This window comes from Staurois parvus, unplaced genomic scaffold (assembly GCF_062004578.1).
Source record: "Staurois parvus isolate SC_StPar_1 unplaced genomic scaffold, SC_StPar_1.0 ptg000893l, whole genome shotgun sequence".
NCBI classification, from domain to species: Eukaryota; Metazoa; Chordata; class Amphibia; order Anura; family Ranidae; genus Staurois; species Staurois parvus.
The window spans coordinates 701,664-728,664 of NW_028318689.1; the positions used below are offsets into that span (position 1 = coordinate 701,664).

At 43.0% G+C, this 27,001-nt stretch overlaps 1 protein-coding gene across 1 annotated transcript in view; it reads left to right on the forward strand.

Annotated features, from left to right (window-relative positions):
• Window positions 1–25,194, forward strand: part of LOC149442382 (vomeronasal type-2 receptor 26-like) — a 35,430-nt gene extending 10,236 nt beyond the window's left edge. The window contains exons 2-4 of the mRNA XM_089656173.1: window positions 1,480–1,768; window positions 22,688–22,811; window positions 24,278–25,194. Coding sequence (XP_089512299.1) covers window positions 1,480–1,768; window positions 22,688–22,811; window positions 24,278–25,185 — 1,321 coding nt within the window. The 3' untranslated portion in view covers window positions 25,186–25,194. The remainder of the gene's footprint in view (window positions 1–1,479; window positions 1,769–22,687; window positions 22,812–24,277) is intronic.
• The last annotated feature ends 1,807 nt before the right edge of the window (window positions 25,195–27,001 follow it).

The window sequence follows — 27,001 nt, forward strand, 5'->3', positions numbered from 1 at the left end:
GTTGCAAGAAAAGTCCAAACAATTGATAATAATAATGCAATGCTTTGTGGTGGTCTTCCCACTTCACTCTTCATGCAAAAGTAATGTGCAGTGTGCGTGATTCACACGTGCCAACCCTTTAACGGCCAAAATGCCCCCTCACCTCCTTACTTAGACCCCAGAGGGCCAGCACGCTTTAAGGATCAAACGATCCTATCAGAATGGATTCCTCTCTGGTTATCGCCTTCCACCTCCAGCATCCACCAGATTAGCAGCCAGCTCTGTTAAATCCCGTTCTTTGAGTACATTGAGGGACACAGGAACAGGGAATTTCCATGGGTCACATAGCATTGCTATTAGGTGGAAAGTCTATATAACAATGGAGGACCAGCCATCAGAGCCTGGGGGACATGCCAAGTTCCAGGAAGCCTTGAAAGATTGGACGTAAAAACACAGGCATATCACATGAACAAGATAATAGATCCAAGCAGCATCTGAGTCCATACGATGGAACCCTGGATGACCAACTGGCTAACGCATTTTGAGACCACAATCTCTTCCTCAGAGCCAACTAACTCAGCTAAGGTTTTTTTTGTGCTCACAGGGTTTCGACAAACAACTGCACCATGGAGCTCCATGAAAAAAGCAGCAATAAAAGAAAAATAAGTAAATAAAAAAATTGAGACTATTGAGACTATTGTTTCTTTTGAATGGACATTAATTAATACAAAAAATGATAAATATATATATATATATATATATATATATATATATATATATATTGTGGCAGTACGGTATCCTGCCACGATGGAAATCATGATGGACACCCAGGATTCTCAACTATACAGGTTGAGTGGCTCCAGGCAGATCTCATAATGCAGAGGAAACTGGTTTATCAGTTTCCTCTTTGGTTTGTAAAGCCTGTTTTGGGACCTGTAGCCTGGAGATTTCTTAGAGATTTGGGAGGGATTAAATCTCCAATCCTGGGCCCATATTTTGGGAGCAGCCAGCGTGCTGATTGCACAGGTGTGTGCAGGCCTTTTAGGGGAGGCCAGGCCATGATTCTGGGCTCCACCCTGGCAGATAGGAGTCAGGAGGGCTCCACCCCGGCAGACAGGAGGTCTCTGCCGTGGAGTCAGGTGGGCTACACCTAGTAGAGGTGGGAGCCAGCATAGCTGTGTGCAAAAACAACCTTGTGGAAGGAGTCTGTAGGAGACAGATATAAAGCTGTGTAGCTGAAAGAGCCAGAAGGCTGAATTGGTTTGATGTTGGATACCCCGTGTGGGAAGCATTTGTTATTTGAACTTTCTTTTAAATAAAATTGGGCAAAAAGGCCCTTAAGAAGAAGCGAGTTGCTGTGTGCTTTAACAAGAAGAGCTCTACCATTTGAAGCGAGTTCCCACAATATATATATATATATGTTTTTAGTTCATGCCATTTTTGTAGATAAATTGAAATGGTCTCTTGGAATATTCTCAGTATCTTTCCCTTGTTTTTCAGACTTGATTTGAATGAATATAGAAGTATCTTGGTGTTCATCTTCGCTATCAACGAGATTAATAAGAGTATGAAGCTTCTACCCAATATTACCTTGGGCTATCACATATATGACAGCTGTGGAAAGACAAAGAAAACCATAAATTACGTTCTACAGATATTATCAGGGGTGAAAGAGGCCCCTAACTATAACTGCCGGAAGCAGGGTGAAATTGCTGGTTTTATCGGTGATTCCAATTTTCAGGCATCCCAGGCAATGGCGCGGTTACTCAGCCTCTACAGATACACGCATGTGAGTGCAGACTGTAGATTTCAAAATAAAATAATATTAATGTTCAGAGACATTGACAGGATTATCGAAATCTACTAACACTATGGTAACATATCCTTTGACAAAGTAACATTCTAATCTATATACACTGCTCAAGCAATGAAAGGAGCACTTTTTAATCCGAGTCTGGCATCAAGTCAATGACACTCCTGGGATATGGATCTAGTCAGGTAAGCAGCAGAGGGGGTTGTTCATCAGTTTCAGCTGCTTTGGTGTTCAGGAAATTAACAACATGTGCACTAGATGAGCAACAATGAGATGATCCTCAAAACAAGAATGGTTTTACAGGTGGAGGCCACTGACATTTTTTCCCTACTCATCTTTTCTGACTGTTTTTCACTAGTTTTACATTTGGCTCGGGTCAGTGTCACTACTGGTAGCATGAGGCCATACCTGGACCCTACAGAGGTGGCACAGGCAGTCGAACTCCTCCAGGATGGCACAGCAATACCTGCCATTGTCAGAAGGTTTGCTGTGTCTCCCAGCACAGTCTCAAGAGCATGGAGGAGATTCCAGGAGACAAGAGCATAGAGGAGATTCCAGGAGACTGGCAGTTACTCTAGGAGAACTGGACAGGGCCATAGAAGGTCCTTAACCCATCAGCAGGACCGGTATCTGCCCCTTTGAGCAAGGAGGAACAGGATGAGCACTGCCAGAGTCCTACAAAATGCCCTCCTGCAGGACACTGGTGTGAATGTCTCTGACCAAACAATCAGAAACAGACTTCATGAAGGTGGCCTGAGGGCCCTAAGTCCTCTAGTGGGCCCCTGTGCTCACTGCCCGGCACCATAGAGCTGGATTGGCATTGGCCATTTTCACAGATGAGAGCAGGTTCCCCCTGAGCACATGTGACAGACTTGAAAGGGTCTGGAGAAGCCGTGGAGAACGTTCTGCTGCCTGTAACATGGTTCAGCATGACTGTTTTGGTGGTGGGTCAGTGATGGTCTGGGGAGGCATATCCATGGAGGGACACACAGACCTCTACAGGCTAGACAATGGCACCATGACTACCATTAGGTATCGGGATGAAATCCTTGGGGATTTCATTGTCTGACCCTACGCTGGTGCAGTGGGTCCTGGGTTCCTCCTGGTGCAGTAGGTCCTGGGTTCCTCTTGGTGTAGGACAATGTCCGGCCTCATGTGGGGGGAGTATGCAGGCAGTTCCTGGAGGATGAAGGAATTGATACCATTGAATGGCCCCCACGCTCACCTGACCTAAATTCAATAGAACACCTCTGGGATGTCATGTTTCGGTCCATCTGACGATGCCAGGTTACACCTCAGACTGTCTAGAGTCTCATTGATGCCCAGGTCCAGATCTGGGAGGAAATCCCCCAGGACCCCATCCGTGGTCTCATTAGGACCCTCCCCCAACATTGTCAGGCATACATACAAGCATGTGGGGGCCATACAAACTACTGAGGACCATTCTGAGTTGCTGCAATGACATTTCAGCAAAATGGACTCGCCTGCTGCATCATTTTTTTACTTTGATTTTCAGGGTGTCTTTGAATTCAGTCCTCTGTAGGTCGATCATTTTCATTTCCATCAAATGATGGGGCATCCTTACATTCCAAACACATCACCCCGTCCATGTTAGTGTAGATATCCAGCATGATAATTTTCCTCATTGAGATCTGATGGGTTTTCAAAGTGTTTGTTTCATTTTTTGAGCAATGTATTTGTTGGAAAGGAGAATGGACTTCGAGTGGGCACTTGATGATACATAGAGTATATTCCACTTGGGAAGCTTTTTCTTCATTTCCTGTTACACCACCAAGACATAAAGTGCTGGGAAATCTTTCCAACATGGGCAGAGATAGCAAAAAAAAAACCTGACAGAATGGAGTTTTAAAGGTCAAGGTCACTTTTTTCCAGAAAATAGCCTATGCAATCAAGGGTCACTAGTAGATGTTAAAAATCTGTGCAGCTTTGTAAAATGGAAATTAATTTTATTGTTCTACCTACTGTAAGTAGGGCTCACCTCTTAGGGGCTCGCTGGTTTGCCACAGGTTCTTTTCCAGATTGGTGCAGCTAGGAAAACAGCAACAGTCACTTTTTCTGGCTCTATTAACAGTCTATGGCAGCCTTTCCCAACCGGTTCAACACAGAGGAACCCTTGAAACAACATTCTGGTCTCATGGAACCCCTGCTGAAAATGGCTATATTTATAGCTCATGATTCACTAGTGTGATAATTAGAGATGAGCGAATCGAACCTGGCGAAGTGGAATTCGTTTTGAATATCAGGAAAAATTCTATTCGCATCGAATCCGAATTTTAGCAAACTTCGGGTGCACGAATCGAATTTTTCCCGATCAGCCGGCAAAAGTGTCACTGCAGAGAGCTCCGCTATTTCTGACAGTTCATTTACAGCGGTTGAAACATTGTATCTATTTGTTTCCATTTAGGATACAGATGTTTTTATTCGGAAATAAATAGATACAATGTTTCAACCGCTGTAAATGTGAAGGAACTGCCAGAGAACTGTCAGAAATAGCGGAGCTCTCTGCAGATACACTTTTTGCTGTACTTTAATTCTTCTTCTTTTCATTCTTCTTCTTCTTTTCATTCTTCTTCTTCTTCTTTTCATTCTTCTTTTCATTATTCTTCTTCTTCTTTTCATTCTTCTTCTTCTTCTTTTCATTCTTCTTTTCATTCTTCTTCTTCTTCTTTTCATTCTTCTTCTTCTTCTTTTCATTCTTCTTTTCATTCTTCTTCTTCTTCTTTTCATTCTTCTTCTTCTTCTTTTCATTCTTCTTCTTCTTTTCATTCTTCTTCTTCTTCTTTTCATTCTTCTTTTCATTCTTCTTCTTCTTTTCATTCTTCTTTTCATTCTTCTTCTTTTCATTCTTCTTCTTCTTCTTTTCATTCTTCTTTTCATTCTTCTTCTTCTTCTTTTCATTCTTCTTTTCATTCTTCTTCTTCTTCTTTTCATTCTTCTTCTTCTTTTCATTCTTCTTTTCATTCTTCTTCTTCTTCTTTTCATTCTTCTTCTTCTTCTTTTCATTCTTCTTTTCATTCTTCTCATTCTTCTTTTCATTCTTCTTTTCATCCTTCTTCTTCTTCTTTTCATCCTTCTTCTTCTTTTCATTCTTCTTCTTCTTCTTTTCATTCTTCTTTTCATTCTTCTTCTTTTCATTCTTCTTCTTCTTCTTTTCATTCTTCTTTTCATTCTTCTTCTTCTTCTTTTCATTCTTCTTTTCATTCTTCTTCTTTTCATTATTCTTCTTCTTTTCATTCTTCTTTTCATTCTTCTTCTACTTCTTTTCATTCTTCTTCTTCTTCTTTTCATTCTTCTTTTCATTCTTCTCATTCTTCTTTTCATTCTTCTTTTCATTCTTCTTCTCATTCTTCTTTTCATTCTTCTTCTTCTTCTTTTCATTCTTCTTCTTCTTTTCATTCTTCTTATTCTTCTTTTCATTCTTCTTATTCTTCTTTTCATTCTTCTTTTCATTCTTCTTCTTTTCATTCTTCTTCTTCTTTTCATTCTTCTTCTCATTCTTCTTTTCATTCTTCTTCTTCTTCTTTTCATTCTTCTTTTCATTCTTCTCATTCTTCTTCTCATTCTTCTTTTCATTCTTCTTCTCATTCTTCTTTTCATTCTTCTTCTTCTTCTTCTTTTCATTCTTCTTTTCATTCTTCTCATTCTTCTTTTCATTCTTCTTCTCATTCTTCTTCTTCTTCTTTTCATTCTTCTTCTTCTTCTTTTCATTCTTCTTTTCATTCTTCTTCTTCTTCTTTTCATTCTTCTTCTTCTTCTTTTCATTCTTCTTGTTTTCATTCTTCTTTTCATTCTTCTTCTTCTTTTCATACTTCTTCTTCTTCTTTTCATTCTTCTTTTCATTCTTCTTCTTCTTCTTTTCATTCTTCTTCTTCTTCTTTTCATTCTTCTTTTCATTCTTCTTCTTCTTCTTCTTCTTCTTCTTCTTCTTCGTCGTGCCCCGTGACTGCCCAAATGAGTGAAGTGTGCGGTGATTCTAAGATCGACGGCACTCATCTGCATGTCATACTGACTGACAGTATTATTTCTCTTCCCCAGCAGACTCCAAGGGCATTTAAATTAAAGGTACAGTGTTCTGCACTAATATAAAGGCTCTCTGAAGCCTAGAAACCCTTTTAATAAGTTAAATTTGCGGCGAATAAATTCGCATCGAATCGAATTTCTCCCGCAAATTCCGCGAATCAGCCGAATCGAATTTTTGAATAATTCGCTCATCTCTAGTGATAATCAGTGGGAAGAATGTTCCTTACATTTGTGGTTATTAGGAAGAGTTACCCTTTTGTGGATAACTAAAATGATCATTGGTGTTAGGTTGGACTTATTTTAGAGGCATAAATTGCTCAACCCCTAACAACCCCTGGAGGAACCCTAGAGTTCCAAGGAACCCTGGTTGAGAAACTCTGGTCTAGGGGTTATTCTTTGAAGATTGCTCAATAAACCGGGATGGGATGCAGGAAGCTGTGGGATGCTCCAGAAACACTGTACAGTAGTAAGATGGCACTCTCCACTTTTTCAAAGCTTCTTAGTACAGTCCCTCTAGTAGCAGCTAAGGGAATGAGCAGCACTGAGACACCATAAGAAATGTCTCAATTCAAGCAAGCTTCTGGCACTGATGCACAAGGAATTGTAGCACTGCACACTCACTAGGATCCTACAATCAGGTCTGTACTCACAATGTCCCTGAATACTTGAATGCCTCCTTCCAATATCAGACAGATTTCTCCCATGAGCTTTCCAGAACAGATCCACAAAAGGATCCCTTGATTAACTACAGCTATTTTCAGAACAGTACCTTCCCCCCCAGTTCTAGCTTAGCTGGGACCTCAATGAGCTCCTGAAAAATAATTCAGCTGCACTGCCTAGAAGGGCAGCAGCCCTTCAGGCTGGGAGCTTCTTCTCTTTGACAAGAACCGGGTTGCCTCAGGCCATAAACTTGGCATTTTGTGTTTCATTTTTCCTCTTCTCCCAGTTTTGTTTGGTGAATCCTTGTATCTCTGAGAAAAAGATGATCACTGAGCTATCTTAATGCTTTTGTATGAGGACTATATCTGACAGAAACATTCCCTACTGGCTTGGAAAAAGGGTGAGCTGACCAAGGACAAAATGAAAGGATGCCCAAGGACAAAATGAAAGGATGCCCAAAGTAGCATTGGGTGGTCATCAAGAATTACTGGAAGTTAAAAATGGCACAAACTACCAAAAATGTACTACATAAAAACATATATATATAAAACCTGGACCCTTTGATAATGTGCACCGCACGAAACACGTCAGGGGGGCTGCAGTATCTGGACGTCTGACCACCGCATGTGGTCATCCTAAATATTACCTGGTCAGTGTTTCATTTGCATTTTATCTGCATTTTACCCTCACCATTCATGTTGTACCTTTAAATAAATTCAGTTTATATGGTATCACACTATGTGGTGTCCCTTATTGGGCTCTCTTCTATGAGAGTTCCCACTTGCAGAATCTACCTTAAAAGGGGACCCCGGATGGTGACATACCTGAGACACGCATATGAATCTTGAAGTATACGCTCAAGGTGCGATTGGAAGGTGTAGGATTCTATCTCCATCTTGGCAACGGATGGTCGCTATCTGATATCATAGGATAAACCTTACATGCGTTTTTTTGACGCACCTCTGGTGAGTGCGCAATTTTTCCTCAGATTCACCGTGTGCTACACAGAATCTTATCCCACGCACCTACTAGGATCTTTTGGATCCCCACGTTTGATTTATTTTGGGACATTTTTCAACTCACTTAATTTCACCCCAGTGTGATTTGTCATTTGCACTTCAGTGTTTGTATGTACCTTATATGTGATATATGCCATTTACTACTATAGCGCTGCACCTTATATATGGTTTTATATATATATGTTTTTATGTACTTTATTGGAAGGTTTTCTCTTGGTTACCTTTTGGTGTTCTAGCCGCTTTGAGATCTCCGGATAGCGCCTGCTTTTTATCTTTTTGCACCAAAAATTTACTGTTGATTATTACAAACCAATCATTGCGATCCAAGACATATACCAGTTCATACAAATCAGTCTGCCCATTTCTACTGTCTTTCTTGTCCCTGTTCTGGAAGCCCAACCCCTGCGGACACCACCTTAAACCTCTGGCTAGAAGAATCCTCTGGCTGCAAGCATACAAATAGACTCACACAGCTTAGAGTGAACTGATATTTTGGTTGTCTTGAGATCAAATGTAAGCAACAGGAAAATGTATGCATAAGATACCGGCTATTACTCTAGTAACTTCAAGTGAGGGTCCCAACATAGCATAGTGCAAAGAAGCAAACGGGGCGCACCGGCCTAGTGCATTACCTTCTAAAAATGTGATTTATTGAATAAACGTAGTATGCTCACAAAAGGATAAAATCAAAGGCACATCGCAAAAAAGACACTCAGGACTCTGAGGAAGAGGTTCTGCCTTAACCACTTCCAGTCCGGACACTTTTACCCCTTCCTGACCAGGGCAATTTGTAGCTTTTAGCGCTATCACACTTTGAATGACAATTGCGCAGTCATGCAATACTGTACCCAAATGAATTTTTTACCATTTTTTTGAGACAGATAAAGCTTTATTTTGGTGGTATTTATTCACCGCTGGGATTTTTATTTTTTTTACTATGTAAATGAAAAAGTTCAAAAATTTTTTAAAAAAGTGTTTTTTTAAATAAAATTTTGCAAATAAATAATATTTCATCATAAATCTTAGCCACAATTTATTCCGTTATTTTTTTAGTAAAAAAAAAAAATCCAAATTAGTTTATAACCAAAAATTATAATTTTTAAACATTTTTTTTTACATTTTATTTTATTTTTTTATATTATTATTTTTTATTTTATTTTATTTTTTTTTACATACTGTCACCCTAGCAGTACACTGTCACCATGGTGACACTGTACTACTTGTGGAGGGTGATGAAGATTTTTTTTTTTTTTTTACACTGATTGCTTTTACACCCATATAGGATGTAAAAGCAATCATTTCTCTTTCTCTCTGTCTGCATTCTTGCACTCATTGAGAATTACTGAGTGAGCTGTGAGTGGTCACAGCTTGTCGCATGGTACAAGGCTGTTGTGAATAGCCTTGTACCATGTGACCTCTGTGATCATTCACAGATTTCACACGTAGTAAGCAATGATGTCACAAGTGACATCTTGCTTACTACTTTGCATGTGATCACTGATTGGCTAATCAGTGATCACATAATCGGGACCTCGTACAGAGGTCCCGTCCGACGATCGGTGTTTCACTGTGTCCGGAGGACACAGCGGGCACCAGATCGCGGTGGTGCGCGCTCCCAGGGAGCGCGCACAGCTAGAAAAGGCGGGTGCCGTTTATGGACGGCAACCCGACCCTGGACTGCCACCGCCCTGCCGTTTATAAACAGCAGGCGGACGGCAAGAGGTTAAAATGTGTCAGCCATTTGGAGGCCTACAGTTTCCCAACAGCCACCATCTAGGGAGATTGGACCACGCTGTCTTTTTTGTGAGGTGCCTTTGATTTTATTCTTTTGTGAGTATACTACTTTTATTCAATAAATCTCATTTTTAGAAAGTAATGCACTAGGCCCGTGCGCCCTCTGTTTCTTTCTTTGCACACAGCTCCTTTGGATTTCCCCAGTCCGTTGAGGGCAGCAAGGCTTGCATTCCCAAAATGTACTCCATGTGGGGTTACTGACATTGTGGAGCTCATCGTCCAGCGCAGGAGTTTTAGCATTCATTTGCTCATGCTTTTTTATCACACAACATAGCATAATTTCAATCAGTTCTAGATGTCCTGCAAGGCACAATTTAAACGATAGCCCAAGTTCTGAGATGTTTCCTCCACAGTGAGTCAAAAAAAGGACCAAGCAGAGAGGCTCAATTTGGGCTCTGAATGGCTGAGGTCTGAGTCTAATTCTGAGGAAAAGAAAAGCTCTTAAAACTAAAGCCAATGTCTCTATAACTGTAGTGTCAGATATTTGGTGTGCTTGATGGGGCCCTAGTTGGTGCACAAAAGGATTCAAATCTTCCTCAAGGCAAATGTAGAAGTTTCTTAATAGAGGGTAAATACAAAGGAAGGGAGCTGCTCCTTTAAGTGATATTGAATTTGAAAGGTACCCCTTTGGCAGACACAGGGTGAGGTGTAAAATTTAACAAGGATTAAAAATGGGCAAAACACACTTCTGTAGAAATTAGTTCTTCCATGAGCCACAGTAGTAAACTGCAGCAGTGGAGGAGCACCTTGGCGAATGCACAGACTGTAATGGGGGCAATAATACAGCAGAGCAGACAGTGCAGTAGTCCCTTGTGATTGGATATGCTGGATATGTAGTAACTAGTAGGCTGAACAACCTGGGCCTTAACACATGTGACTTGAAAAACAAAAGTAGTCAGGCTGAGCAGGATGTAACTGGATTTGGTAATGTCTTGTGCAACTCTCTCCCCCGATCTGCAGCCTTGGTCAGGTGACAGATGGTCTCTCTGTAGATGTTTCTTCATGGTTCCTCATTCAGAGATCACTTTGGACAGCAATACTCTGGCCCACCCACTCGCAGGGCTGTCCACCAGACTTGTCAGTGGTGTCAGCGATGTCTGCAATGTCAGCAATCAGCAGTTCCTCCTCTCCTCCAGCTTGGACCTCCAGCGTCCCGCATGATCTTCTCCTTACACATGCTCTCCATATGCCACATCATTGGTGTCAGTGGGAGGAATAGTGCCCCATCATTGGTGTCAGTGGGAGGAATAGTGCCCCATCATTGGTGTCAGTGGGAGGAATAGTGCCCCATCATTGGTGTCACTGAGAGGAATAGTGCCCCATCATTGGTATCAGTGGGAGGAATAGTGCCCCATCATTGGTGTCAGTGGGAGGAATAGTGCCCCTACATTGGTGTCAGTGGGAGGAATAGTGCCCCATCATTGGTGTCAGTGGGAGGAATAGTGCCCCATCATTGGGGTCAGTGGGAGGAATAGTGCCCCATCATTGGTGTCAGTGGAAGGAATAGTGCCCTATCATTGGTATCAGTGGGAGGAATAGTGCCCCATCATCGGTGTCAGTGGGAGGAATAGTGCCCCATCATTGGTGTCAGTGGGAGGAATAGTGCCCCATCATTGGTATCAGTGGGAGGAATAGTGCCCCATCATTGGTATCAGTGGGAGGAATAGAGCCCCATCATTGGTGTCAGTGGGAGGAATAGTGTCCCATCATTGGTGTCAGTGGAAGGAATAGTGCCCCATCATTGGTATCAGTGGGAGCAATTGTGCTCCATCGTTGGTGTCAGAGGGAGGAATCATGTTCCATTGCTGTTATCAGTGGGAGATATGGTGCCCCATTGTTGATGTCAGTTGGCAGAATAGTGTCTTGTATTAGTGGGAGGAATAGTGTCCCAAGGGCTGAATAAAGGCAAGCAAAGGGCCACATGCTCTAGATACAATGTCTTTTTTCCTATTTCCAAAGGAGAATCAACACTAGGATGGGTCTTCACAATAGTGATCACATGATTGGGAGCCGGTTCCTCCAGCTCGGTGACAGCTTGGTCTCAGTGCTGAGGGGAAATGCAATGGGACTTGCTTCCAGCACAAACACAGGAACGCACATATTCGGCACCCAGGAAGAAAGCCCACTTCCTGCATGGTGTATAAATGTGTTACATGATCGGTAATGGGTTCAAAAGTGCCATGTTTGCTTGGTATGGACATGAAGAGTATGAGCAGATGAGCGGATAGTCAGTGATGATGAGTGAGCCAGGCTCAGACCTTCTCGAACCCCCATCTCTGTTCACTGTAGTGGCTTTTTTGATCTGACTGCCAGGGAGTGATCTGGGCTGTGCATGGTCACCATTTTGATCTGTGACCAAGGCCGATCATCATCCTGCTCCTTCAGACTTCCCCTCCAATCAGGCAGGGATGGAGGGAGGGTGAGATCAGTGGGGCTCCCAGGAATCCCCCTCCACTTGCCCTCCACTTGCCTGGCTGGCCGGATTGACTCACCCCAATCCGTATTCCCAAAGAGAAAAGTCTGATCCTCAGCCACTGCAACAGCCCCTGGGTAATGGTGAGCTCCCTGGTAGCAAATTGGTTGAACAGTCAAATTTTAAATTTGACAAGTAATAATACTCCTCTAGGATATTAAAATATGTATCAAAGTTACATTTTGTGCTAAAAAAATATTAAAATGCAAATCATTTAAAAATCTTTAAAAATGTCCATCTAGGTCAGTTATAGCTTCATGGAACCTTCCTTAAGTGACAGACAAATGTACCCCAACTTTTACCGGACTGTTCCCGATGATCGGATTCATTATGCTGCTATTATTAAATTCCTTTTACATTTTGGTTGGAATTTTGTTGGCATAATCATTACAAATGAAGTCGTCGGAGATGCAGAACAACACGAGCTGAGGAAAGCCTTGACCCAACATGGCGTCTGTACCGAATACGTCATCTCTTTGACAAACATCATTAGAGACTTCCGAAGGGCCTCAAAGATCCTTAGAAACACTGTGAGTACGGTTATTATAATATGTGGTGAGTTTTACAAGGAGTATATGTATTTCGTTCATCTTTTAGACCACGTTAAGGGAAATGCTACTTTAATTCTCTATAAGTCGTGGACTCTCCTGGAACCGATGAAAGAGTTTTTTCAATCAATGAACTGCAGTTTCTATTTTTCATTTTCATCTCAGTCTATCCCTGGTCTGAAGGCTTTTATAGAGCGCGAGGATCCATCCAAGCTCCCAAATGATCCATTTCTGGAAGATCTGTCGCTAATTTACTGTAATTGTCTGTCTGAAAACCTTAACAAAAATGATCGTTTTCAACAAATCTATGGCATCATTCCAGAAAATTGCAACCGGATTTGTAACATTAGCTATACGACTTATTTTGGGCACTACTATGCCTACATAGCGGTGTACGCTCTGGCTAATGCTCTACATATGATGAGTCTGAATACGCAATTTCCATTCAAAGTACATAACAGAGTAAGCTATGTATTGTTTCATCTGAAAAGGGGAACTTCGGTTTCTGTTTAAATAATTAAAGTGATAAAGACACATTTTCTAGTTATTAACAAACATGTCATACTTAACTGCTCTGTGTAATGGTTTTGCAGCCCCGATCCTCCTATTCTCAGGTCCCTCAATGACGCTCCTGGCCCCTTCCTCCTGCCAAGTGCCCCATAGCAAGCAGCTTGCTGAAGGGGCACCTGAGCAGGATCACTCTCAAGCCGCTGCTATGTGTGTACTTTCACGCACAGATGTGGCACGACCCATGCTCTCTTCTCATTGGCTCACTGGCTGTGTTTGAAAGTGGTGAGAGCCAATGGCTCTCGCTCGTGTCTCACTCCTGCCAAGTGCCCCATAGCAAGCAGCTTGCTGAAGGGGCACCTGAGCAGGGTCACTCTCAAGCCGCTGCTCTGTGTGTCCTTTCACGCACAGATGTGGCACGAACCATGCTCTCTTCTCATTGGCTCACTGGCTGTGTTTGAAAGTGGTGGGAGCCAATGGCTCTCGCTGGTGTCTCACTCCTGCCAAATGCCCCATAGCAAGCAGCTTGGGGCACCTGAGCAGGCTAATTTCTCACTCCCAAGCCGATTCTCTGCGTGTCCATTCACACAGATGTGGCATGGCCCCGCCCATGCTATCTTCTCATTGGCTCACTGGCTGTGTTTGGTGGTGGGAGCCAATGGCTCTCGCTGGTGTCTCACTCAATGAGGAGGGAGAGACTCGAGAGGGCCAGTGCCCTTGTGCACATTGCTGGATCGAGAGGGGGATTAGGGGAGCTGGGGGTGATGCTGCACACAGAAGGTTACATAGTTAGTCTGGCTGAAAAAAAACAAAAGTCCATCCAGATCAACCATAGAAAAAAAAAAGTTATAATCCTACATCTACAGCTGATCCAGAGGAAGGCAAAATGAAAAACCCAGCAAAGAACGATGCAATTTGCTCCTGCAGGGGAAAAAATTCCTTCTTGATCCCCCCAGAGGCAATCAGATATTCCCTGGATCAACCCACATGGAAGGAAAATATATTTTAAGTATATTTTAAAAATATTCTTCCCAAATATATTGACATATATTTGAAATACTACAATTTTGGCCGTATTCAATATATTTCAATATATACATATACACTGTATGTTGAAATGTGATTGTATTACAAAATATATGAAAAATATTTTTAAAAATACATTTGCAAATATACTGTTTGTCTTTAAAAATACAATTAATCTACATTTTTGGAATGCATTTACAAATATTTCAACATACAGTATGTCTATATATATATATATATATATTTATTTATTGAAATATATTTCGAAATATATTGAATACGGCCAAAATTGTAGTATTTCAAATATATGTCAATATATTTGGGAAGAATATTTTTAAAATATATATCAAATATATTTTTCTTCCATGTGGGGTCTTTCCCTATAAATGTTATATCCAGTTATATTCTGTGTATCCAAGAAAGAATCCAGGACTTTCCTACAGCAATCCACTGAGCTGGCCACAACCAACTCTGGAGGGAGTCTATTCCACATTCTCACAGCTCTTACTGTGAAGAAACCTTTCCGTGTTTGGAGATGACATTTATTTCCCTCCAGATGTAAAGAGCGCCCCCTTGTCCTCTGTGATGACCTCAGGGGGAATGCATGAAGGAAACACCTTGAACCTTTACAACCACCTTAAAGGTAAGCAGCTACAAATACCTTTAACAAAGTGGTCCTTACCAGTGCAGGAGTCCAGCACTGTCTGCACTGAAACAAATGTCTCCATGGGCTTCTGATCCCCGATGCCGCCATCTTGGATAACTTTCATATTTCTCACAGCTGCCTCCCTATTGCACATGTGAGAGATCACGCAGCGTTGTCAGACTGGTCCTGCTGCTGGAACGTGTGACATGTCCCAGGAGGCTGCTGACAAGCCAAGTTGATGTACTTCTTCCCTAGGCAATAAATGTGGAAGTGGGAGAGGATACCTTTCAGAAAAAAGATACTTGCTCCCAGGCAAAAAAAGCCAGTTTAATGGGGAGGGGCGGGAGAAAAGGAGGATGACCAGAATCTTCACTATTAAAGTGGCTGTAAACCCTCACATATACTGTACCCAGTGAAGTGACTGACCTCAGGTGATACACAGAGAGGAAACAAATCATTCTATAGTATATAAGTTGTACCTGTTTATCTGCAGTATTCTAATCTTTACATCCATTCAAATCCAGAATTTTTAAAGCTTGTGGGTGGATGCAGCATGGTCAGGTTGCAATTAACAACATTTTTATTGCAGGAAAGGCTCAATTATACAGGCAGCCCAGTGGGAAATTGCCATGCTGTGAAGCACTCACAGTTCCATGAAACTTGGGAATGAAGTAGGTTCTGATGCACCAAGAGCATCTGTCTCAGAGGGTGGAGTGTGGCCTTGACAGTCCAGTCCCAAAGAGGGGGTCCCAGTGCAGGATGGCATATCCATAGCTTGTTGCTACTCACCTGGAACCTCTCCGTGCCGCTAATCACTTTCCCTGACAGACTGCGCTCTTTCCTTACACTGCCCACTTTGCAAAAGTTCTCCAAAACCTGGGGGTAGGCACTTAAAAAAAAGGCTCTGTTGACCCAAGATAGCCACCAGGGTCACCTGAATGCAGCATAGCCAACCAGAACGCTGCCTCAGTGGACCAGGAAACCATGGAGAAACCAGGTTTCTCCTGACTTCCTTTTCAGCTGTAGTACCACTCTAGTGCAGATCCACCCACAGTGGAAAAAGTAGACTGCACCTGCCTACAAGCTTGTCTGAGCTGTCAGAAAAAAATGGGCAGGGAGCTGAAGTTACATTCAACAGAGCTCAGAGCTTTAGTCCTCATGCACACGGGAAGTTTTTACAGCGGTTGTTTTTGGCTTTTGATGTTTTTTTCTACAGCTAGTAACCCCCCCAGCATGTTCTCCTATGTGTCCATACACACAGAGACTGGAATCAACGTTTTTTGGCTGGAGAAAAAAAACAGAAAACCCTGTTTCCACACAGGAAAAAAAAGATTGATTTTGATGCCATGGGGTTCCAGTCCTGGATCCTTTGTGGGGTTCTTGGGTGGGTGTTGAACTGAATGAGTTAGAACAGGTAGTCTAAGAATAGGTTGGAGTCATCGGGTTTAATGTACATTGAATTTCCTCATTTCATTAAAAAACACTTCTTCAGTTCAGGGTGATACAATGATGTTTTTCATTCTCCAGTAGTGCTGCTTCTTCCGAATGGGTATTGTGGAAGAAGCCATTTCCACTATACCCGGTGGAATGAAGCAGTGTCCTCCACAATACCCATGTGGATGAAGAAGCTTCTTCCACAATACCCACTTGGATGAAGAAGATTGTTCTACAATACCCACTTGGATGAAGAAGCTTGTTCTACAATACCCACTTGGATGAAGAATCTTCTTCCACAATACCCACTTGGATGAAGAAGCTTCTTCCACAATACCCGCTTAGGTGAAAAAGCTTTTTCCACAATACCACAATACAAGCAGTGTCCTTCACAATACCCACTTGGATAAAGAAGCTTCTTCCACAATACCCACTTGGATGAAGAAGCTTGTTCTACAATACCCACTTGGATGAAGAATCTTCTTCCACAATACCCACTTGGATGAAGAAGCTTCTTCCACAATACCCGCTTAGGTGAAAAAGCTTTTTCCACAATACCACAATACAAGCAGTGTCCTTCACAATACCCACTTGGATGAAGAAGCTTCTTCCACAATACCCACTTAGATGAAGCAGTGCCGTCCACAATACCCACTCAGATGAAGCAGTGCCCTCCACAATACCCACTCAGAGGAAGCAGTGCCCTCCACAATACCCACTCAGATGAAGCAGTGCCCTCCACAATACCCACTTGGATGAAGAAGCTTCTTGTACAATACCCACTTGGATGAACAAGCTTCTTCCACAATACGCACTTGGATGAAGAAGCTTCTTTCACAATACGCACTTGGATGAAGCAGTGCCCTCCACAATACCCACTTGGATAAAGAAGCTTCTTCTACAATACCCACTCAGATGAAGCAGTGCCCTCCACAATACCCTACCCACTTGGATGAAGAAGCTTCTTCTACAATACCCACTTGGATAAAGAAGCTTCTTCTACAATACCCACTTGGATAAAGAAGCTTCTTCTACAATACGCACTCAGATGACGCAGTGCCCTCCACAATACCCACTTGGATGAAGAAGCTTCTTCTACAATATCCACTTGAATAAAGAAGCTTCTTCCACAATACCAACTCAGGTGAAGCAGTGCCCTACACAGTACCCACTTAGCTGAAGCACTGCCCTCCACAATACCCATTTGGATGAAGAAGCTTCTTCCACAATACCCACTTGGATGAAGAAGCTTCTTCTACAATACCCACTTGGATGAAGAAGCTTCTTCTACAATACCCACTTGGATGAAGAAGCTTCTTCTACAATACCCACTTGGATGAAGAAGCTTCTTCCACAATACCCACTTGGATGAAGAAGCTTCTTCTACAATACCCACTTGGATGAAGAAGCTTCTTCCACAATACGCACTTAGATGAAGAAGCTTCTTCCACAATACTCACTCAGATGAAGCAGTGCCCTCCACAATACCCACTTGGATGAAGAAGCTTCTTCCACAATATACACTTGGATTAAAAAGTTTCTTCCACAATACCCACTGAGATGAAGCAGTGCCCTCCACAATACCCAATTGGTTGAAGAAGCTTCTTCCACAATACCCACTTGGATGAAGAAGCTTCTTCCACAATACCCACTTGGATGAAGAAGCTTCTTCCACAATACCCACTTGAATTAGGCAAAGTATTCCACAATACCAACAGGAAAGAATCAATGCTTTGGAGATGACTCCCAGCCATCCATAGACATGTGACTACAGTCTATTCTGTCAGTCGAACCCCTGGCAGGCTTTTTTAGAGCTTTGTATGTGTTTGTTGCTGTTACCAATAAAAATGACTGAATTTATTAAGAATCTGTGGCAGCTCAACCTCACCCAGTAAGCATTCCCTACCCTTTTAGTAAAACATCCTGAATGTGTCTCTGATAAAGTCACAGATCAATTGTCAGATCAACTATTTCAAAGAAATGTTAAATGTTCTCCTTTGTTCCTATCTCAAAGCTCCTCAAGTATATGAAGAAATTACATTATGAAGATCCTATGGGGAACAATGTTATGTTCAATGAGAGAGGGGAACTTTCATCACGCCTGTATCTATACAATTTGGTGTTTTACTTAGGTAAAGAATCCATTGATAGACAACCTATAGCCTTCTATGGAAATCTGACAGAAGGGGAAGGACTTCACTATATTTCCTGGGAAGACATCAAATGGAAACTTGGTGTGGTGAGATCATGTTTAGATTCACACGTTTTGATCCTCTTCGGTAATCACTAATGATCAGATATGTTTTCTTTCTGATGGCGGATCATAAATAGCTCATGGTAACCAATTTTCAGCCTATTTGTAGCAAATCACATATTTTACTAGTGTGTGCTTGTTTCTGAGCAGAACAAGGACTCTGCTCATGAAAGGAGCTCAGGACTATCTATTTTAATAGAAAAAAATGCTAAAATATAAAGTCTTCAGTAAAATTATGGAAAGTCCTTGCTACAGCCCATTCATTACATTAGATAAGGGACTTATTAGCCCCACCCCCCTGGACAATGCATATCTGTATTGCTATAATAAGCTTCTAGAGGACTAATGCAGACCATAGACGGGTCGAAAACCGGCCTTTTTTAAAAAAAAATAAAAATGAAAAATCGTTTGTTCAATAGGCTGACGTTACCACCAACGGTAAAAAAACAAATCGGCCAATTTTTGTCGCGTCTACGGCCGGCATTTAATTACTTCTGTCCCTTGCAGAGAGCTCCGCTATTATATTTTATATGAAAAGTCTTGCGCTTGCAACAATGTATCCATTTGTATCCATTTGTATCCATTTGTATCCATTTCGGATACAGATGTTTTTATTCGGATACAAATGGATACATTGTTGCAACCGCAAGACTTTTCATATAAAATATAATAGCAGACTGGAATTCTTCTTCTTTTTCTTCTTCTTCTTTTTCTTCTTCTTTCTTCTTTTTGCAGGTCATGGCTCACGTGCAGATTTTTTATTTGTAAAACGATCAGCTGATTTGCCCAATATTCCAACTTTACCAATAAAAAAAATGTGGCAAAACCCTGAAAAACAGCCGACCAATTAACCCACTAATGGTGCGTAAATTGGCTGATTTTTTTTTTTCTGCCCAAAAATCGGCCGATTTTTGGCCCGTCTATGGCCTGCATAAGGCTGGCCATACACTATACAATCTTCTGTCCAATTACTGCCCAATTTCCTTTAGATTTACCTACAACTATGTAGTGCAAGAGCCGGCCTAATTACAATTGAAAGCATTGTTAGGTTTGACCTCCTATTATATGGTTTTTGGTAAATCTAAACCAAAAAATCTCAAGAAAATTGTAAAATGTATGGCCAGCCTAAGACTGCCATAACTATAGAGACTTAAAGGGTGTTGACAAAAAGAATAAAGTATTCTAGGATAGGCAATTATCTGACAGACATATTCATTGGAAATGGAGAGAAGGAGAAATCTACAGTATAGCTGGCCATGTTACTATTGTCTCCCAATCAGAATCCATCTCATTGTAAGCTCACTCGCCAACAACATCCAGCTCATCCTCGTCCTCCTTGTCATTGCCAGCTGCTCTACACAGACTACAGGCGCACCTCGGTTTACGAATGTAATGCGTTCTGCGGGAAGTTTCATATTGCGAAAAAATTCATAAACCGAAATGCGGTTTCCCATAGGAATGCACTGAAAACCAAATCAGAAAAAAGTTTAAAAAAGTATTTTATCTGGTCAAAACTCTTTATAAAGTGCACTTTAATGGCATAAATACTGTACAGGGACGTGATTTAAAAATTCCACAATGGCTCCAAAACTCAATGCAAAAACCGCTCCAACACCTCCACACTCGACGCCACGTGCTACCCACAGACTCCAGGATGCACGGGGGCGACGCTATAAACCCCCCAGGTGCAATGCATCCTGGGGAAACTTGCTTCATATTGCAAAAAAAATTTGTAAATGCATTGAAAACCAATTAATCCGTTCCCGGAGGTCAGAAAAAAGTAAAAAAAAAGTCTTGTCTGTTCAAAATTCTTTATAAAGTGCACTTTAACCACTTCCTGTCCGGCTGTTGTATATAAACGGCCAGGCGGTGGCAGTGCAGGGTCTGGTGGCCATTTATAAATGGCTTCCCTGCACCCTGCTTGTGCTCGCTCCCTGGGAGTGCGTAGCACTGCGATCCGGTGCCCGCTGTGTCCTCCAGACACAGTGGAACACCGATCATCGTAAAGGACCTCTGCGCAAGGTCCCAATCATGTGATCGCTGATTGGCCAATCAGCGATCACATGCAGAATAGTAAGCAAGATGTCACTTCTGACATCATTGCTTACTACGTGTGAAATATGTGAATGATCACAGAGATCACATGGTACAGGGCCATTCACAACAGCCTTGTACCATGTGACAAGCTGTAACCAATCACAGCTCACACAGTATTTCTCAATGGCTTCAGGAATGCAGCCAGAGAGAAGGAGAAATGATTGCTTTTACAGCTTTTACCATGGTAACACTGTACTGCTAGGGTGACAGTACAAAAAACACATAACTAATAATATAAAAAAATAAAAAAATGTAAAAAAAATGTTTACAAATTATAATTTTTGGTTATGAACTAATCAAGGTTATTTTTTTTTTACTAAAAAGATTAAATTTTGGCCAAGATTTATAATGAAATATTATTTATTTGCAAAATTTTATAAGAAAAATGCTTTTTTTTCAAAATGTTTGGACTTTTTCATTTACATAAAAAAAAATAAAAAGCCCAGCGGTGAATAAATACCACCAAAATAAAGCTTTATCTGTCTCAAAAAATGCTAAAAAATTCATTTGGGTAAAGTGTTGCATGACCGCGCAATTGTCATTCAAAGTGTGATAGCGCTGAAAGCTGGAAATTGGCCTGGACAGGGAGGGGGTGAAAGTGTCCGGACTGGAAGTGGTTAAAGTCACGGGGCCAGCGCTATAAACCTCCCAGGCGCAATGCATCCTGGGGAAACTTGCTTCGTATTGTGAAAAAAAATCATACACGAGGCATTATTTTCAATGGATTTTCATTTGTAAACCATAAATTCCGCTATCCGAGGCATTCGTAAACCGAGGTACACCTGTATATCATAGTTGAATCACATCCAGCCCTCTTATGTGCAACAGATTTGTTTTATAGTGAGATCGCAATGTTGTGGGTCTACATACTTCTGGCCCTCTGGTCTTTACCGATTACCTGATTGTCACGCACCAGGGTCGCAGGGAAAGAGCACATGGAGACAGATTGTACGGAACCCGACGTGCGGGCATTTATTGGGGAGGTTTTTGAGGGCACAGACAATAGTTCCGTAAGTCCACAGATCCACACCAGACACAGCAACACAGTAAAGTTCTCTGTAAGGCAATATGGAACAACAGGGGGCTGGTAGTCCACAGGGTTCAGTAGGACCGGGAGTGGCGGTTTTGGGAGACTTTGGGTTCCTGTGGGGAATTGGGCTCAGTCTTTTGGGCAGCATGGGGTTAGTCCACTTACTAGATGCAGGGAGCCCGATACAGAGGGTTACAGTCCACACTGGCAACACAGGGTCAATCCAAACAGGCAGCTCCAGGCAGAGAAGGGTTAAGTCCAGGCAGGTTCACGGAGAACAAAGAGTTTGAGTCCAGACAGGAGATAGATCCATCAAGGGTTAAGTCTAGGCAGGTAGAGTTCCAGCTCGCAGGCTCACAGGGAACGAAGGAGTTAAGTCCTCCAGGGAAGAGATCCAGGCATCACAGAGTTAACCCCACACAGGGGAGGGATCCAGCAAGGGGTTAAGTCCTCCAGGGTAGAGATCCAGGCAGCACGGAGTTGACCCCACACATGGGAGGGATCCAGCAAGGGGTTAAGTCCTCCAGGGTAGAGATCCAGGCAGCACGGAGTTAACCCCACACAGGGGAGGGATCCAGCAAGGGGTTAAGTCCTCCAGGGTAGAGATCCAGGCAGCACGGAGTTAACCCCACACAGGGGAGGGATCCAGCAAGGGGTTAAGTCCTCCAGGGTAGAGACCCAGGCAGCACGGAGTTAACCCCACACAATGGAGGGATCCAGCAGCAGACTGGCAGTCAGGTCAGCCAGTGAGAGGAGAAGAGAGCCGGGGATGGAAGCTGAGAAGAAGCTGGCACACAGCACAGACCTCACTCAAACACAGTAGCTAGGTGAGAAAACACGGGGCCGGCGCCCTGCTCTGCCTTAAGTACAGAGTCGGGCGTGTTGCCGTTGTAACCCGAGACGTCGCGTCGGGTCGCCACGGCAACGGGCCCCACCCCCCTGCATCTCTGGACCCACACAGGGAACGCGGCCTTTGTCCCTGTCGGGCACAGAGCACGGGAACAAGGGGACAGGGAGGGGGGTGACAGGAGGGAGCCTGTATGTGGGTTATCACAGCAGGGGGGCAGACTTTCCAAAGTCCAGCCAGGGAAGCAGGATGCTCCCTCAGCAGGGGGAGAGATTGCCGGCAACAGGGGGGTGAGGGGCCGCTGGGGCTGCTTGTGTCAGGGACAAGGAGGACTAGAAGTCCCAGCATGGACGGGACAGAAGAGTGAGGGGCTGCTGAGGGGTAGGGGGTGGCAGGAGGCAAGCCTAGTGGATGGGGGGAAGGACCAGCTCTGTGACACTGATCATATGCCATGGGTATATTTATTGTTGTTTATTGCTGTATACATTACTTATACATTAGATATTTCTATTTGTTGAGGTTCCCTCTTCGCGATGCAACGAAAAGTGTCCACCTGGATTCTATAAAGCTTTTAAACAATCACTTCATTCTTGCTGCTACAATTGTGTCCCATGTCCTGAAGGGGAGATTTCCAACACAACAGGTGTTTATTTATTGTATTGTATCAATGTAGGGAAAAAAATAGTACTAATTAGGTGTATGGAAATCCAAGAACATGATGTAGTAGCTGCATTCGTTTTTAAAGTGGAACTAAAGAGAGGAGGAGTACTAAACTCCTTGACGCCGACCGTACGCAAATGTGCGGCCACTCGGCGTCAAGGCCCAGCCGGTATATTTGCGTATCATTTGAGAAAAAATATGTACTGCGAGCTCCCAGCAAATGTGTCGGTGTCTCACGGAAAGGTCCCAATCTCCCCTGGCGATCAGGACCTTTTCCGATCATGTGACTGGTGTGACAGCAAATCACATCGGTCACATGATCCTAAAACCTTGCCCCACCTCCCGGAGTCTGAAACCCCTTAAAGGGCCAAGAGGCACTGGCGTGAAGAGGTTAAAGAAGAATTGCAGGCAAAATTATTATTTTCCCATGCAGTGAGGCTGTGCCCGCACTGCATGGGTTAACTGCCCATTTTTGTCTAGCGACTCGAAAAGATACACTTACCTAATCCACTGATCATCCAAGCACAAGGCAGGTCCCTGCTTCTCCTGCCCCCCCCCCATACGCTATCAGTCTTGTGAATAGGCTGCTCCTGACACCAATCATGCCCATAGACCAGCTCCGTACATGTGGACGGCAGGAACAGTCCATTACTAACTAGCTGGCAGGGTGGGTAACAGGCAAAGGTAAAGGCCAAGTCATGGGAACAAGGCTTGAAGCACATGTTAGAAACACTATCACAAGCAGGGGTGTGTTTACCACAAGGCAAACAAGGCATTTGCCTAGGGCAGTATTTCTCAGTGGGGGCAGCATTGCCCCTCAGAAAAAGGAAGAAGGGACACGCGCAGCATGGGGACCTGGTGGGTTCTGAGAGAGGCTGCGGGTTTCATGACGGTGTTTGCACAGCCAAGCTCACGTTCCTGGGGATGTCCGGAGCTGTTAAGGTGAGTTTCTCTCTCTCACCATGGGGGATGGTGGCTGGTGTATGGGGGGGCAGTGGTAGTGGAAGGCTCTTTCGGGTGGAAGGCAGGAGTGTTTTTGCTCAATGTCTCTCTGTGGGGGGGTGCCGATTTTTTCGTTGCCTAGGGCAGCACCAAACCTAAATACACCACTGATCACAAGCATGACACTAAGGGCTTGGCAGGCTTAAAACAAGTTTAGTCTCCACCCAGAAGCTGTGTCATCATCAATCACCCTGTAGGTGGACAGTCAGACAAGAAGAGAGCAGCTCAGCCCAAACTGGGATACTGGAATGAGGCCAGCAGCTGCCATAGAACAGGCGCATTACACTCTCCTGACACCTACTGTATTCTACATACTTTTTCAAGTCAATGACTCAGAAAGTTCTGAAATCTTCAACATGAAAGCCAGGCTAGTAGTATTTTCAGAAGAGGTCAGCAATGGAGGCAATTTCTTTCAATGTACACATGTGCTTTTTTATTTATTTGCAGACAGTGATGTTTGCCACAAATGTCCTGATGAAGAGTGGCCAGACATCAAAAGAGTGATATGTATTCCTAAGACAATTGAGTTTCTGTCATATAGAAATGATGTGCTGGTTTTAGTTTTCTTATTCACATCTCTACTGTTCTGTGTAATAACAATAATCATTTTTGGAGTCTTCATATTTTACTGGGATACACCGACTGTGAAAGCCAATAACCGGACTGTGAGCTTCATCCTGCTGGCCTCCATCTTGCTGAGCTTCCTCTGTGTCTTCTTGTTCCTCGGATATCCTGTGGATATAACCTGCATGATGAGACAAATGTCATTTGGGATCTTCTTCTCCATTGCTATCTCTTCTGTTCTGGCCAAGACCATCACCGTCTGCATTGCCTTCAAAGCCACCAAACCCGGCAGTGTATGGAGGAAGTGGGTGGGAGTTAAAGTAGCTAATTCTGTAGTTGTGACCTGTTCCTCTATTCAAGTTCTGATCTGTATTATTTGGCTGTCAGTGTCTCCTCCCTACCAAGAGTATGACATGGACTCCTATCCTGGGAAGATCATCATTCAGTGTAATGAAGGGTCAGTCATTGGGTTTTACTCTATGTTGGGTTATATGGGGTTTCTGGCAGCTGTGAGTTTTGTTCTGGCTTTCATGGTGAGGACATTACCGGACAGTTTTAATGAGGCCAAGTACATCACCTTCAGCATGCTGGTGTTCTGCAGTGTCTGGATTGCCATGATCCCGGCCTATCTGAGCACCAGAGGGAAATACATGGTGGCTGTGGAGATATTTGCCATATTGGCTTCCAGTGTCGGAATATTAGGCTGTATATTTTTTCCAAAGATGTATATTCTGCTGATTATACCCGATCTCAACTCCAGAAAATGTATTCTGCGGAAAACGTTCTTATAAACTAATTGTTATTTCAACAGTTAAATAATATTCTTTATAAACATTGTTTGACCTAACATGTTGTTGGCTATATAGAATCTGTTTCATACAAATATTGTAAAGAAATAAAAGGAATAATATTATTAGAGATAGTAATGATTAAATCTTTTAAAGTTTGCCCAGAGTTTGTTGATGTCTAAAAAAGTTTGGTGAATTGTCTATAGGGGAGGGAAGGAGCAATAGCCCTGGTTCTGGCCATTCAGTGATTTACTGTGAATGAGGTGGATAGTCGGAGGCTTTGCTTAATTCTGAAGGCCCACACTTAGGGTAAAGGTGTATAAATGGAGGATGATGATTCCAATATGGCCTTCACCAAAATGGCAACTGGAGAAGGGGACTGCTGTTTTTCTGGTGGCATCTACATTATACATCACTAAGACATCCTTGGACCCCTGTAGTGAGGTTTATTAGTAATGGAACAAAAAGAATCATGTTAACCCATTTTCATGAAATAAATGAAGAGGCCCCCTCAAGTGATAAATGTACTAGTTTATTTAAACTCAGAAATAACTCCTTTCCTAAAATACAGTACTGGCCTGAACACCTTCATATTGGTTTTCTGATATCTAGCCCTGGAGTCTAGGACCAGAGTTAGAATTTAGCTGGCTCCTGTCTTTAGTTACACTACTCTTTTTTTGTGTGAATGAGTAGCGGTACTATGCTCATTCACATATGGGGGCCAGTATCTGGGGACCCCCTTGTTAAAGGGGGCTTCCAGGTTCTGATAACTTACCCCCCATACCCCCACAACCACCAGGCCAGGGTTGTGGGGAAGAAGCCCTTGTCCTCATCAACATGGGGACAAGATGCTTTGGGGGAGGGAGCCCCTTACCCCAAAGCACCCTCCCATGTTGAAGGCATGTGGCCTGATAAGGCCCGTACCCCAGAGAGAAATTCATCACTTAATCCCAAATGCTGTAATAGTGAAAACAAATAAGGCCAAAGGACACTATCAAAGTCCATATTACTGTCTAAGACTCATCAACAAAAAATAAATCAGCATCTTGGATAACATCTAAAGTGAGATGTATATTCTCTGTAATAATCCTGTTAGGGATGAATCCCGATTGGTCAGATGACATCAATGAAAAAATAATTGGGGCTAATCTATCTGCTACGACTCAGCTTAAGATCTATAAATCATTATTCATGACAGAAACGGGCCTATAGCTTTGTGGTAAAAGGTGATCCTTTAAGGGTTTGGGCAACAGTGACATATTGGCCAAAAGCATCTCATCAGGAAACCTACCCCCTTGCAGAACCTCATTAAACATAGACATCAAAGACGGGGCTAGAAGAGGAGCAAAATGTTTATAATAACTGGCCGAGAACCTATCAGGGCCTGGGGCCGTGGAATTTTTCAATGTGCTAATTACTCGAGTAATTTCCTCCAATAAACAAGGGGCATTAAGGGTTGAAATCTGAGAGGGTGTAAGAGCTGGAAGAGGTATAGAATCCAGCCAAGAGGCAGCATGGGGAGGGAACTCCACCCGGGGAGCAGCCAACAGGGAGCAGTAAAACTCTTCAAAATCTTCAAAAGTATGGACAGCACAGTGGCTAAATGGTTAGCACTTCCACCTGGCAGTACTCGGGTCGTTGGTTAGAATTCCAGCCATGGCACCACCTGCCTGGAGTTTGCATGTTCTTCCTGTGCCTGCTTGGGTTTCCTCCGGGTACTCTGGTTTCCTCCCACACTCCAAAGACATGCTGGTAGGTTAATTGGCTCCTGTCTAAATTGAACCTAGTATGTGTATGTATGAATGTGAGTTAGGGACTT